General features: G+C 49.8%; 1 protein-coding gene across 1 annotated transcript in view; it reads left to right on the top strand.

Moving 5' to 3' along the window:
- The window catches only part of LOC110531283 (CDK5 and ABL1 enzyme substrate 2), a 64,714-nt gene that overhangs the window by 48,770 nt on the left and 5,944 nt on the right, over window positions 1–10,000 (top strand). The window contains exons 5-6 of the mRNA XM_036989000.1: window positions 3,272–3,437; window positions 8,211–8,308. Of these exons, the coding sequence (XP_036844895.1) occupies window positions 3,272–3,437; window positions 8,211–8,308 (264 nt within the window). The remainder of the gene's footprint in view (window positions 1–3,271; window positions 3,438–8,210; window positions 8,309–10,000) is intronic.

Below are 10,000 nucleotides of genomic sequence, written 5' to 3'. Positions count from 1 at the left end.
AGAGCTGGTTAGGCTGTTTTCATGTTATCCAGAACGTTCTTGACTAACGATTACTTTTTTTTGTGTTGCTGTCAGTTTACTGACAATCGGTCATGTTCAACGGGTTAGATAGCCAGAGTGAATTTGCGAAAGCAAGACGTATAGCTGGATAACAGTCATTCAAGTTCAGCATAGCTAGCTAGCAAAGTGATTCACGTTTTTTTTGCTAGCTAAACCAAATGACACCTGCATCTCTAGCTGTGTAGCCAATGAAAAAACAATATGATGGGGGGGAAAAGGTCAGTCACTCCTCCAATGACATGACATCCTCCTAGCAGCTAGCTAGCAATCTAGCTAATGTTAGGCTCCTTGCAGCGCCTTAGACCGCTGCGCCACTCGGGAGGCTCCTTGCAGTGCCTTAGACCGCTGCGCCACTCGGGAGGCTCCTTGCAGTGCCTTAGACCGCTGCGCCACTCGGGAGGCTCCTTGCAGTGCCTTAGACCGCTGCGCCACTCGGGAGGCTCCTTGCAGTGCCTTAGACCGCTGCGCCACTCGGGAGGCTCCTTGCAGTGCCTTAGACCGCTGCGCCACTCGGGAGGCTCCTTGCAGTGCCTTAGACCGCTGCGCCACTCGGGAGGCTCCTTGCAGTGCCTTAGACCGCTGCGCCACTCGGGAGGCTCCTTGCAGTGCCTTAGACCGCTGCGCCACTCGGGAGGCTCCTTGCAGTGCCTTAGACCGCTGCGCCACTCGGGAGGCTCCTTGCAGTGCCTTAGACCGCTGCGCCACTCGGGAGGCTCCTTGCAGTGCCTTAGACCGCTGCGCCACTCGGGAGGCTCCTTGCAGTGCCTTAGACCGCTGCGCCACTCGGGAGGCTCCTTGCAGTGCCTTAGACCGCTGCGCCACTCGGGAAGCTCTGGAATTTTACATGTTTGACTGATTGTCTGTTTCATATCTGCAAAGTAGTTAAAACGCTGTCAGTTCCACTTTGAATCACTGAACACAACCGGCGCTTATTAGAGCCAGGCTTGTATTCAGTGGAGATTTTAGCATGTAAATATTGGTAGGGCAAAACAAAAAATGAAGTGGGATACATGCCTGCACAGCCACCACACAACACAACACAACACTAAACAATACATGAATTGCACTAGAACGGAGACAAGCGGTGCCCACAATCTGTTAGGGCCTACATAAAGCTGTTAGGGCCTACGTAAAGCTGTTAGGGCCTACGTAAAGCTGTTAGGGCCTACGTAAAGCTGTTAGGGCCTACGTAAAGCTGTTAGGGCCTACGTAAAGCTGTTAGGGCCTACGTAAAGCTGTTAGGGTCTACGTAAAGCTGTTAGGGCCTACGTAAAGCTGTCTGTTAGGGCCTACGTAAAGCTGTCTGTTAGGGCCTACGTAAAGCTGTCTGTTAGGGCCTACGTAAAGCTGTCTGTTAGGGCCTACGTAAAGCTGTCTGTTAGGGCCTACGTAAAGCTGTCTGTTAGGGCCTACGTAAAGCTGTCTGTTAGGGCCTACGTAAAGCTGTCTGTTAGGGCCTACGTAAAGCTGTCTGTTAGGGCCTACGTAAAGCTGTCTGTTAGGGCCTACGTAAAGCTGTCAGGGCCTACGTAAAGCTGTCAGGGCCTACGTAAAGTTGTTAGGGCCTACGTAAAGCTGTTAGGGCCTACGTAAAGCTGTTAGGGTCTACGTAAAGCTGTTAGGGCCTACGTAAAGCTGTTAGGGCCTACGTAAAGCTGTCTGTTAGGGCCTACGTAAAGCTGTCTGTTAGGGCCTACGTAAAGCTGTCTGTTAGGGCCTACGTAAAGCTGTCTGTTAGGGCCTACGTAAAGCTGTCTGTTAGGGCCTACGTAAAGCTGTCTGTTAGGGCCTACATAAAGCTGTCAGGGCCTACGTAAAGCTGTCAGGGCCTACGTAAAGTTGTTAGGGCCTACGTAAAGCTGTTAGGGCCTACGTAAAGCTGTTAGGGCCTACGTAAAGCTGTTAGGGTCTACGTAAAGCTGTTAGGGCCTACGTAAAGCTGTTAGGGCCTACGTAAAGCTGTTAGGGCCTACGTAAAGCTGTCTGTTAGGGCCTACGTAAAGCTGTCTGTTAGGGCCTACGTAAAGCTGTCTGTTAGGGCCTACGTAAAGCTGTCTGTTAGGGCCTACGTAAAGCTGTCTGTTAGGGCCTACGTAAAGCTGTCTGTTAGGGCCTACGTAAAGCTGTCTGTTAGGGCCTACGTAAAGCTGTCTGTTAGGGCCTACGTAAAGCTGTCTGTTAGGGCCTACGTAAAGCTGTCTGTTAGGGCCTACGTAAAGCTGTCTGTTAGGGCCTACGTAAAGCTGTCTGTTAGGGCCTACGTAAAGCTGTCTGTTAGGGCCTACGTAAAGCTGTCAGGGCCTACGTAAAGCTGTCAGGGCCGACGTAAAGCTGTTAGGGCCGACGTAAAGCTGTTAGGGCCTACGTAAAGCTGTTAGGGCCTACGTAAAGCTGTTAGGGCCTACGTAAAGCTGTTAGGGCCTACGTAAAGCTGTTTGGGCCTACGTAAAGCTGTTAGGGCCTACGTAAAGCTGTTAGGGCCGACATAAAGCTGTCCCACAGCAGTCCCAACATCTTACCACTGTTACACCTGGCTATCAGAGGAGCCTTGTCTGGCAACGAAACAGTTCATTCAGCCTCATTTACTGCCTTTAAAAAAAAAAAACAGCTGATATGGCTGACTTGCTTAAACAAATGTGGTTTCTACTGACAATTGAGATGTACAAACTACGGCATAAGGAGATGCTGACAAGCTGATAAGAGGCAATCCGTAATTTCGATGAAGACATTCATGAGCGAGCTAGGACGGACGAAGTCAATATAACTATTTATTCAGCACTTTTGAAATGTACAGCGACAGAATTCAGAACATAGGCCGTTCTTACAGTGATCTCCCTGTACACCAAGTCAGAAACGTAGGATAAATAAAGGGGGCATATAATCAGACAATGAAAGCTCTTACAATATTCAATGATTACATTTCTCTAAAACAGGTTATAGGCTACATGTGCACCACCAAGTCAGAACAGTAGGCGGATTTAAGAGGGGTAAATAGACCAAATTATTATGGTGAGGCACATGGGCTACTAACATCTTACTACACAACATACACTTAGTATTACTGTCTTAGCTACAGGAACATATCTCCCATAAATCAATTTAAATTACAGGTTGTAAAGCAATAAAAGGGGGATGAAGAATTTTGCAAGGCGCTGTAATTGATTGATTGATTGGTTTATTTATTGACTGGTTAATTGATCTTTCTCCATAGACGGTGTCATATGCCCAGTTTCTGTACCCGACCAACGCCCTGGTCCGTCAGAAGACCCCCTCGGTGGACATTACCCTCCAGGTGCCCCTCAACCAGGTGACCCGGAACAGTAACCCCAGAAACTACACCCCAACCAGGCAAAACTGCAACGTGGGACTGGATCTGGGTAAGAACCCCAAAATGACACCTTGACTCCCAACGTGGGACTGGATCTGGGTAAGAACCCCAAAATGACACCTTGACTCCCAACGTGGGACTGGATCTGGGTAAGAACCCCAAAATGACACCTTGACTCCCAACGTGGGACTGGAATTTTTAGTATTTATTTAACCAGGTTGTAATAAGGTGAAAATTCTTAGTCCATTAGAGGGAGCTATTACCATGTAGTGGACTGACTGCACATGCTGTCCACAGGGATATGAACTGGTATACTTCACTGTGGGTCTGTCTGTGGTGCTCTGCCTTGATGTGCTGTCTGTCCTGTGGAGTAGCAGCTCTGTTTACTGAAGCTTCAGAGACAATAATACTAATATACAGGGTAATATACAGTGCCTTCAAAAAGTATTCAGACCCCTTGGCTATTTCCACATTTTGTTACGTTACAGCCTTATTCTTAAAAAAAAAATGTTCCTCATCAATCTACACACAATACCACATAATGACATCACAATACCCCATAATGACATCACAATACCCCATAATGACATCACAATACCCCATAATGACAAAACAAAAAACAGGTTTTTAGAAATGTTTGCTAATTCATCAAATAAATAAAAACGGAAATATCACATTCACATAAGTATTCAGACCTTTTACTCAGTACTTTGTTGAAGCACCTTTGGCAGTGATTACAGACTCGAGTCTTCTTGGGTATGACGCTACAAGCTTGGCACACCTGTATTTGGGGAGTTTCTCTCATTCTTCTCTGCAGATCCTCTCAAGCTCTGTCAGGTTGGATGGGGAGTGTTGCTGCACAGCTATTTTCAGGTCTCTCCAGAGATGTTTGATCGGGTTCAAGTCCAGGCTCTGGCTGGGCCACTCAAGGACATTCAGAGACTTGTACTGATGCCACTCCTGCGTTGTCTTGGCTGTGTGCTTTGGGTCGTTGTCCTGTTGGAAGGTGAACCTTCGCCACAGTCTGCGCTCTCTGGAGCAGGTTTTCATCAAGGATCTCTCTGTACTTTGCTCCTTTCATCTTTGCCTCGATCCTGACTAGTCTCCCAGCCCCTGACATTGAAAAACATCCCCACAGCATGATGCTGCCACCACCACGCTTCACCTTAGGGATGGTGCCATGTTTCATCCAGACGTGACTCTTGGCATTCGGGCCAAAGAGTTAAATCTTGGTTTCATCAGACCAGAGAATCTTGTTTCTACCAGTGGTCTGTCATGTGCCTTTTACTGAGGAATGGTTTGTGTCAGGCCACTCTACCATATAGGCCTGATTGGTGGAGTGCTGCAGAGATGGTTGTTCTTCTGGAAGATTCTTCCATCTCCACAGAAGAACTCTATAGCTCTGTCAGAGTGACCCTCGGGTTCTTGGTCACCTCCCTGACCAAGGCCATTCTCCCCCGATTGCTCAGTTTGGCCGGGCAGCCAGCTCTAGGAAGAGTCTTGGTGCTTCCAAACTTCTTCCATTTAAGAATGATGGAGGCCACTGTGTTCTTGGGGAACTTTAATGCTGCAGACAGTTTTTGGTACCCTTCCCCAGATCTGTGCCTCAACACAATCCTGTCTCGGAGCTCTACGGACAATTCCTTTGACATCATGGCTTGGTTTTTGCTCTGACATGCACTGTCAACTGGTGGGACCTTATATAGACAGGTGTGTGCTTTTCCAAATCATGTCCAATCAATTGAATTTACCACAGGTGGACTCCAAGTTGTAGAAACATCTTGTGACGCACTTAGGCGTAGTGGGTGCGGAGTCAGGCGGGTCAGGGAGTCAGGCGGGTCAGGGAGTCAGGCGGGTCAGGGAGTCAGGCGGGTCAGGGAGTCAGGCGGGTCAGGGAGTCAGGCGGGTCAGGGAGTCAGGCGGGTCAGGGAGTCAGGCGCAGGAGGCAGAAGGTACAGATTAATGCTTTTATTCTGGCACAGAGAAAATCGTACACGCCAATACTGGGCGCACATACACGATTGGCCCAAAACCAGGACCCAACTAGTCCGGGGGAAAAACCACTACACACTACCACACATAAACACAGAGGAAAAATTAGCCCGCACAAAGAGCAGGCAGGTCCTACCAGCTTAAACAGCCCAACTAAAAACCTAAACAAGAAACAGGTGTAACCAATAAGACAAAACCAACAGAAAAGGGAAAAGGGATCGGCGGAAGCTAGTAGACCGGTGACGCCGAGCGCCGTGCGCCGCCCGAACAGGAAGAGGAGCCACCTTCGGTAGGAGTCGTGGCACATCTCAAGGACGATCAATGGAAACAGGATGCACCTGAGCTCAATTTCAAGTCTCATAGCAAAGGGTCTGAATACTTATGTAAATAAGGTATATCTGTTTTTAACTATCAATGCATTTGCAACAATATATAAAAACCTGTTTTCGCTTCGTCGTTATGGGGTGTAGTGTGTAGATTACTGAGGAATTGTTTTTATTTAATACATTTTAGAATAAGGCTGCAACGTAACAAAATGTGGAAAAGGTCAAGGGGTCTGAATACTTTACGAATCCACTGTAGTTTGTGACGTGTTTATTTTCTCTCTGCACTGTCCTGTCTCTTCCCTCTGGGACTGCTGTCCTGTCTCTTCCTTCTGCGACTGCTGTCCTGTCTCTTCCCTCTGGGACTGCTGTCCTGTCTCTTCCCTCTGGGACTGCTGTCCTGTCTCTTCCCTCTGGGACTGCTGTCCTGTCTCTTCCCTCTGGGACTGCTGTCCTGTCTCTTCCTTCTGCGACTGCTGTCCTGTCTCTTCCCCCTGGGACTGCTGTCCTGTCTCTTCCCTCTGGGACTGCTGTCCTGTCTCTTCCTTCTGCGACTGCTGTCCTGTCTCTTCCCTCTGGGACTGCTGTCCTGTCTCTTCCCTCTGGGACTGCTGTCCTGTCTCTTCCCTCTGGGACTGCTGTCCTGTCTCTTCCCTCTGGGACTGCTGCCCTGTCTCTTCCCTCTGGGACTGCTGTCCTGTCTCTTCCCTCTGGGACTGCTGTCCTGTCTCTTCCCTCTGGGACTGCTGTCCTGTCTCTTCCCTCTGGGACTGCTGTCCTGTCTCTTCCCCCTGCGACTGCTGTCCTGTCTCTTCCCCCTGGGACTGCTGTCCTGTCTCTTCCCCCTGCGACTGCTGTCCTGTCTCTTCCCTCTGGGACTGCTGTCCTGTCTCTTCCCTCTGGGACTGCTGTCCTGTCTCTTCCCTCTGGGACTGCTGTCCTGTCTCTTCCCTCTGGGACTGCTGTCCTGTCTCTTCCCTCTGGGACTGCTGTCCTGTCTCTTCCCTCTGGGACTGCTGTCCTGTCTCTTCCCTCTGGGACTGCTGTCCTGTCTCTTCCCTCTGGGACTGCTGTCCTGTCTCTTCCCTCTGGGACTGCTGTCCTGTCTCTTCCCTCTGGGACTGCTGTCCTGTCTCTTCCCTCTGGGACTGCTGTCCTGTCTCTTCCCTCTGGGACTGCTGTCCTGTCTCTTCCTTCTGCGACTGCTGTCCTGTCTCTTCCCCCTGGGACTGCTGTCCTGTCTCTTCCCTCTGGGACTGCTGTCCTGTCTCTTCCTTCTGCGACTGCTGTCCTGTCTCTTCCCTCTGGGACTGCTGTCCTGTCTCTTCCCTCTGGGACTGCTGTCCTGTCTCTTCCCTCTGGGACTGCTGTCCTGTCTCTTCCCTCTGGGACTGCTGTCCTGTCTCTTCCCTCTGGGACTGCTGCCCTGTCTCTTCCCCCTGGGACTGCTGCCCTGCCTCTTCCCTCTGCGACTGCTGTCCTGTCTCTTCCCTCTGGGACTGCTGCCCTGCCTCTTCCCCCTGGGACTGCTGCCCTGCCTCTTCCCCCTGGGACTGCTGCCCTGCCTCTTCCCCCTGGGACTGCTGCCCTGTCTCTTCCCCCTGGGACTGCTGCCCTGTCTCTTCCCCCTGGGACTGCTGCCCTGTCTCTTCCCCCTGGGACTGCTGCCCTGTCTCTTCCCCCTGGGACTGCTGCCCTGTCTCTTCCCCCTGGGACTGCTGCCCTGTCTCTTCCCCCTGGGACTGCTGCCCTGTCTCTTCCCCCTGGGACTGCTGCCCTGTCTCTTCCCCCTGGGACTGCTGCCCTGTCTCTTCCCCCTGGGACTGCTGCCCTGTCTCTTCCCCCTGGGACTGCTGCCCTGTCTCTTTCCCCTGGGACTGCTGTCTTTGTCCCTTCCCTCTGGCCAGCAGATAGACCCAGAGAGATGAACCTGGTCCTTCTGACCCAGAGACGTGAACCTGGTCCTTCTGACCCAGAGAGGTGAACCTGGTCCTTCTGACCCAGAGAGGTAAACCTGGTCCTTCTGACCCAGAGAGGTGAACCTGGTCCTTCTGACCCAGAAAGTTATTGAGAAGAGAGAGAGCTGGAGCATCCTGTTTTATCCACCACTGATCAGAGGGTGGAGGGACAGAGGGCGGAGGGACAGAGGGCGGAGGGACAGAGGGCGGAGGACAGAGAGACATAGAGCAGAGAGAGGGAGACAGAGGGCGGAGGGGCAGAGAGACAGAGGACAGAGGGCCACTTGCCTCTTCCATTTTTGAGGTAATGCTGCAATTATTTGGTTGTAAGTTTGGGTAGAACAGACGTTTCCATATATTTGTGTTACATTTGGGACATAACTCCACCAGTCCTATTTATGATATCATTTACAACGATTATACCTTTTTTATTTTATTTTTTTAATTGAAAAATATGTTCGTTTTTTAAAAATCAATTAGTATATTTTGAGTGTAACCACTGTGTATTAATGTTTTATGTATCTACTTGTATGTTTCTGTCCTCTCCAGGTGTGGATGAGGCATCAGACTATGACCCCAACCTTCTGAGTGACCCCCAGTGGCCCTGTGGGAAACACAAGAGAGTCCTGATCTTCGCTTCGTACATGGTGAGAGAGACACACACACACACCTTATTTTCACCTCATACATGGTGCGAGAGAAAGAAAGAGAGAGACACACTGTCACGTTCGTCATGGCGATGACACCAAGGCACAGCAGCGTGAGATGAATACATTCTTCTTTTATTAAAACGAAGAACACAAACTAACAAAATAACAAAACGAACGTGAAGCCTGAAACACGAGTGCTGACATGCAACTACACATAGACATAACAACCCACAAAAATAACCAAGGAATATGGCTACCTAAATATGGTCCCCCAATCAGAGACAACGATAAACAGCTGCCTCTGATCGAGAACCAATCTAGGCAACCATAGACATATTAACACCTCGACTAGGAAAACCCCATAAACATACAAAAACCCCTAGACAATACAAAACTACACAAACCACCCTTGTCACACCCTGACCTAACCAACATAATGAAGAAAACTAAGATACCTACGGTCAGGGTGTGACACACACCTTATTTTCACCTCATACACGGTGAGAGAGAGATGGGGGGTGGATGGAGAGAGAGAATGAGAGATGGGGCGTGGATGAAGAGAGAATGAGAGACAGATGAAGGAAGAGGTAGTAGGATGAGAGAGATGGAGAGCAGGAGAGACAGACAGAGAGAATGAGATATGGAGGGAGGAAGAGAGAGATAATGAGAGATGGATAGAGGAGGAGAGATAGTGAGAAGAGATAATGGGAGGTAGATGGAGGGAAGAGGAGAGACAGAATGAGATGGAGAGAGAATGAGATATGAGAGAGAGGATAGAGAGAATGAGATGGAGAGAGAGAATGAGAGATGGAGAGAGTGAGATGGAGAGAGAATGAGAGAATGAGATGGATATGAGAGATGGGGAGAGAGAGAATGAGAGATGAAGGGAGGAGAGAAGAGAGAATGAGAGATGGGGAGAGAGAGAATGAGAGATGAAGGGAGGAGAGAAGAGAGAATGAGAGATGGGGAGAGAGAGAATGAGAGATGAAGGGAGGAGAGAAGAGAGAATGAGAGATGGGGAGAGAGAGAATGAGAGATGGAGGGAGGAGAGAAGAGAGAATGGGAGATGGAGAGACAGAGAATGAGAGATGGAGAGACAGAGAATGAGAGATGGAGAGACAGAGAATGAGAGATGGAGAGACAGAGAATGAGAGATGGAGAGACAGAGAATGAGAGATGGAGGGAGGAGAGAGAATGAGAGATGGAGGGAGGAGAGATAATGAGAGATGGAGGGAGGAGAGAGAATGAGAGATGGAGGGAGGAGAGAGAATGAGAGATGGAGGGAGGAGAGAGAATGAGAGATGGAGGGAGGAGAGAGAATGAGAGATGGAGAGAGAATGAGAGATGGAGGGAGGAGAGAGAATGAGAGATGGAGGGAGGAGAGAATGAGAGATGGAGGGAGGAGAGAGAATGAGAGATGGAGGGAGGAGAGAGAATGAGAGATGGAGGGAGAGAGAGAGAGAATGAGAGTTGGAGGGAGAGAGAAAGAATGAGAGATGGAGGGAGAGAGAGAGAGAATGAGAGATGGAGGGAGAGAGAGAGAGAATGAGAGATGGAGGGAGAGAGAGAGAATGAGAGATGGAGGGAGGAGAGAGAATGAGAGATGGAGAGAGGGAGAATGAGGGAGGAGAGAATGAGAGATGGAGAGAGAGAATGAGATGGAGAGAGAGAGAGAATGAGATGGAGAGA

The sequence above is a fragment of the Oncorhynchus mykiss genome, chromosome 9, assembly GCF_013265735.2.
Source record: "Oncorhynchus mykiss isolate Arlee chromosome 9, USDA_OmykA_1.1, whole genome shotgun sequence".
NCBI classification, from domain to species: domain Eukaryota; kingdom Metazoa; phylum Chordata; class Actinopteri; order Salmoniformes; family Salmonidae; genus Oncorhynchus; species Oncorhynchus mykiss.
The sequence above is the reverse complement of the archived record's forward strand: the minus strand, read 5'-3'. Positions and strand labels throughout refer to the sequence as shown.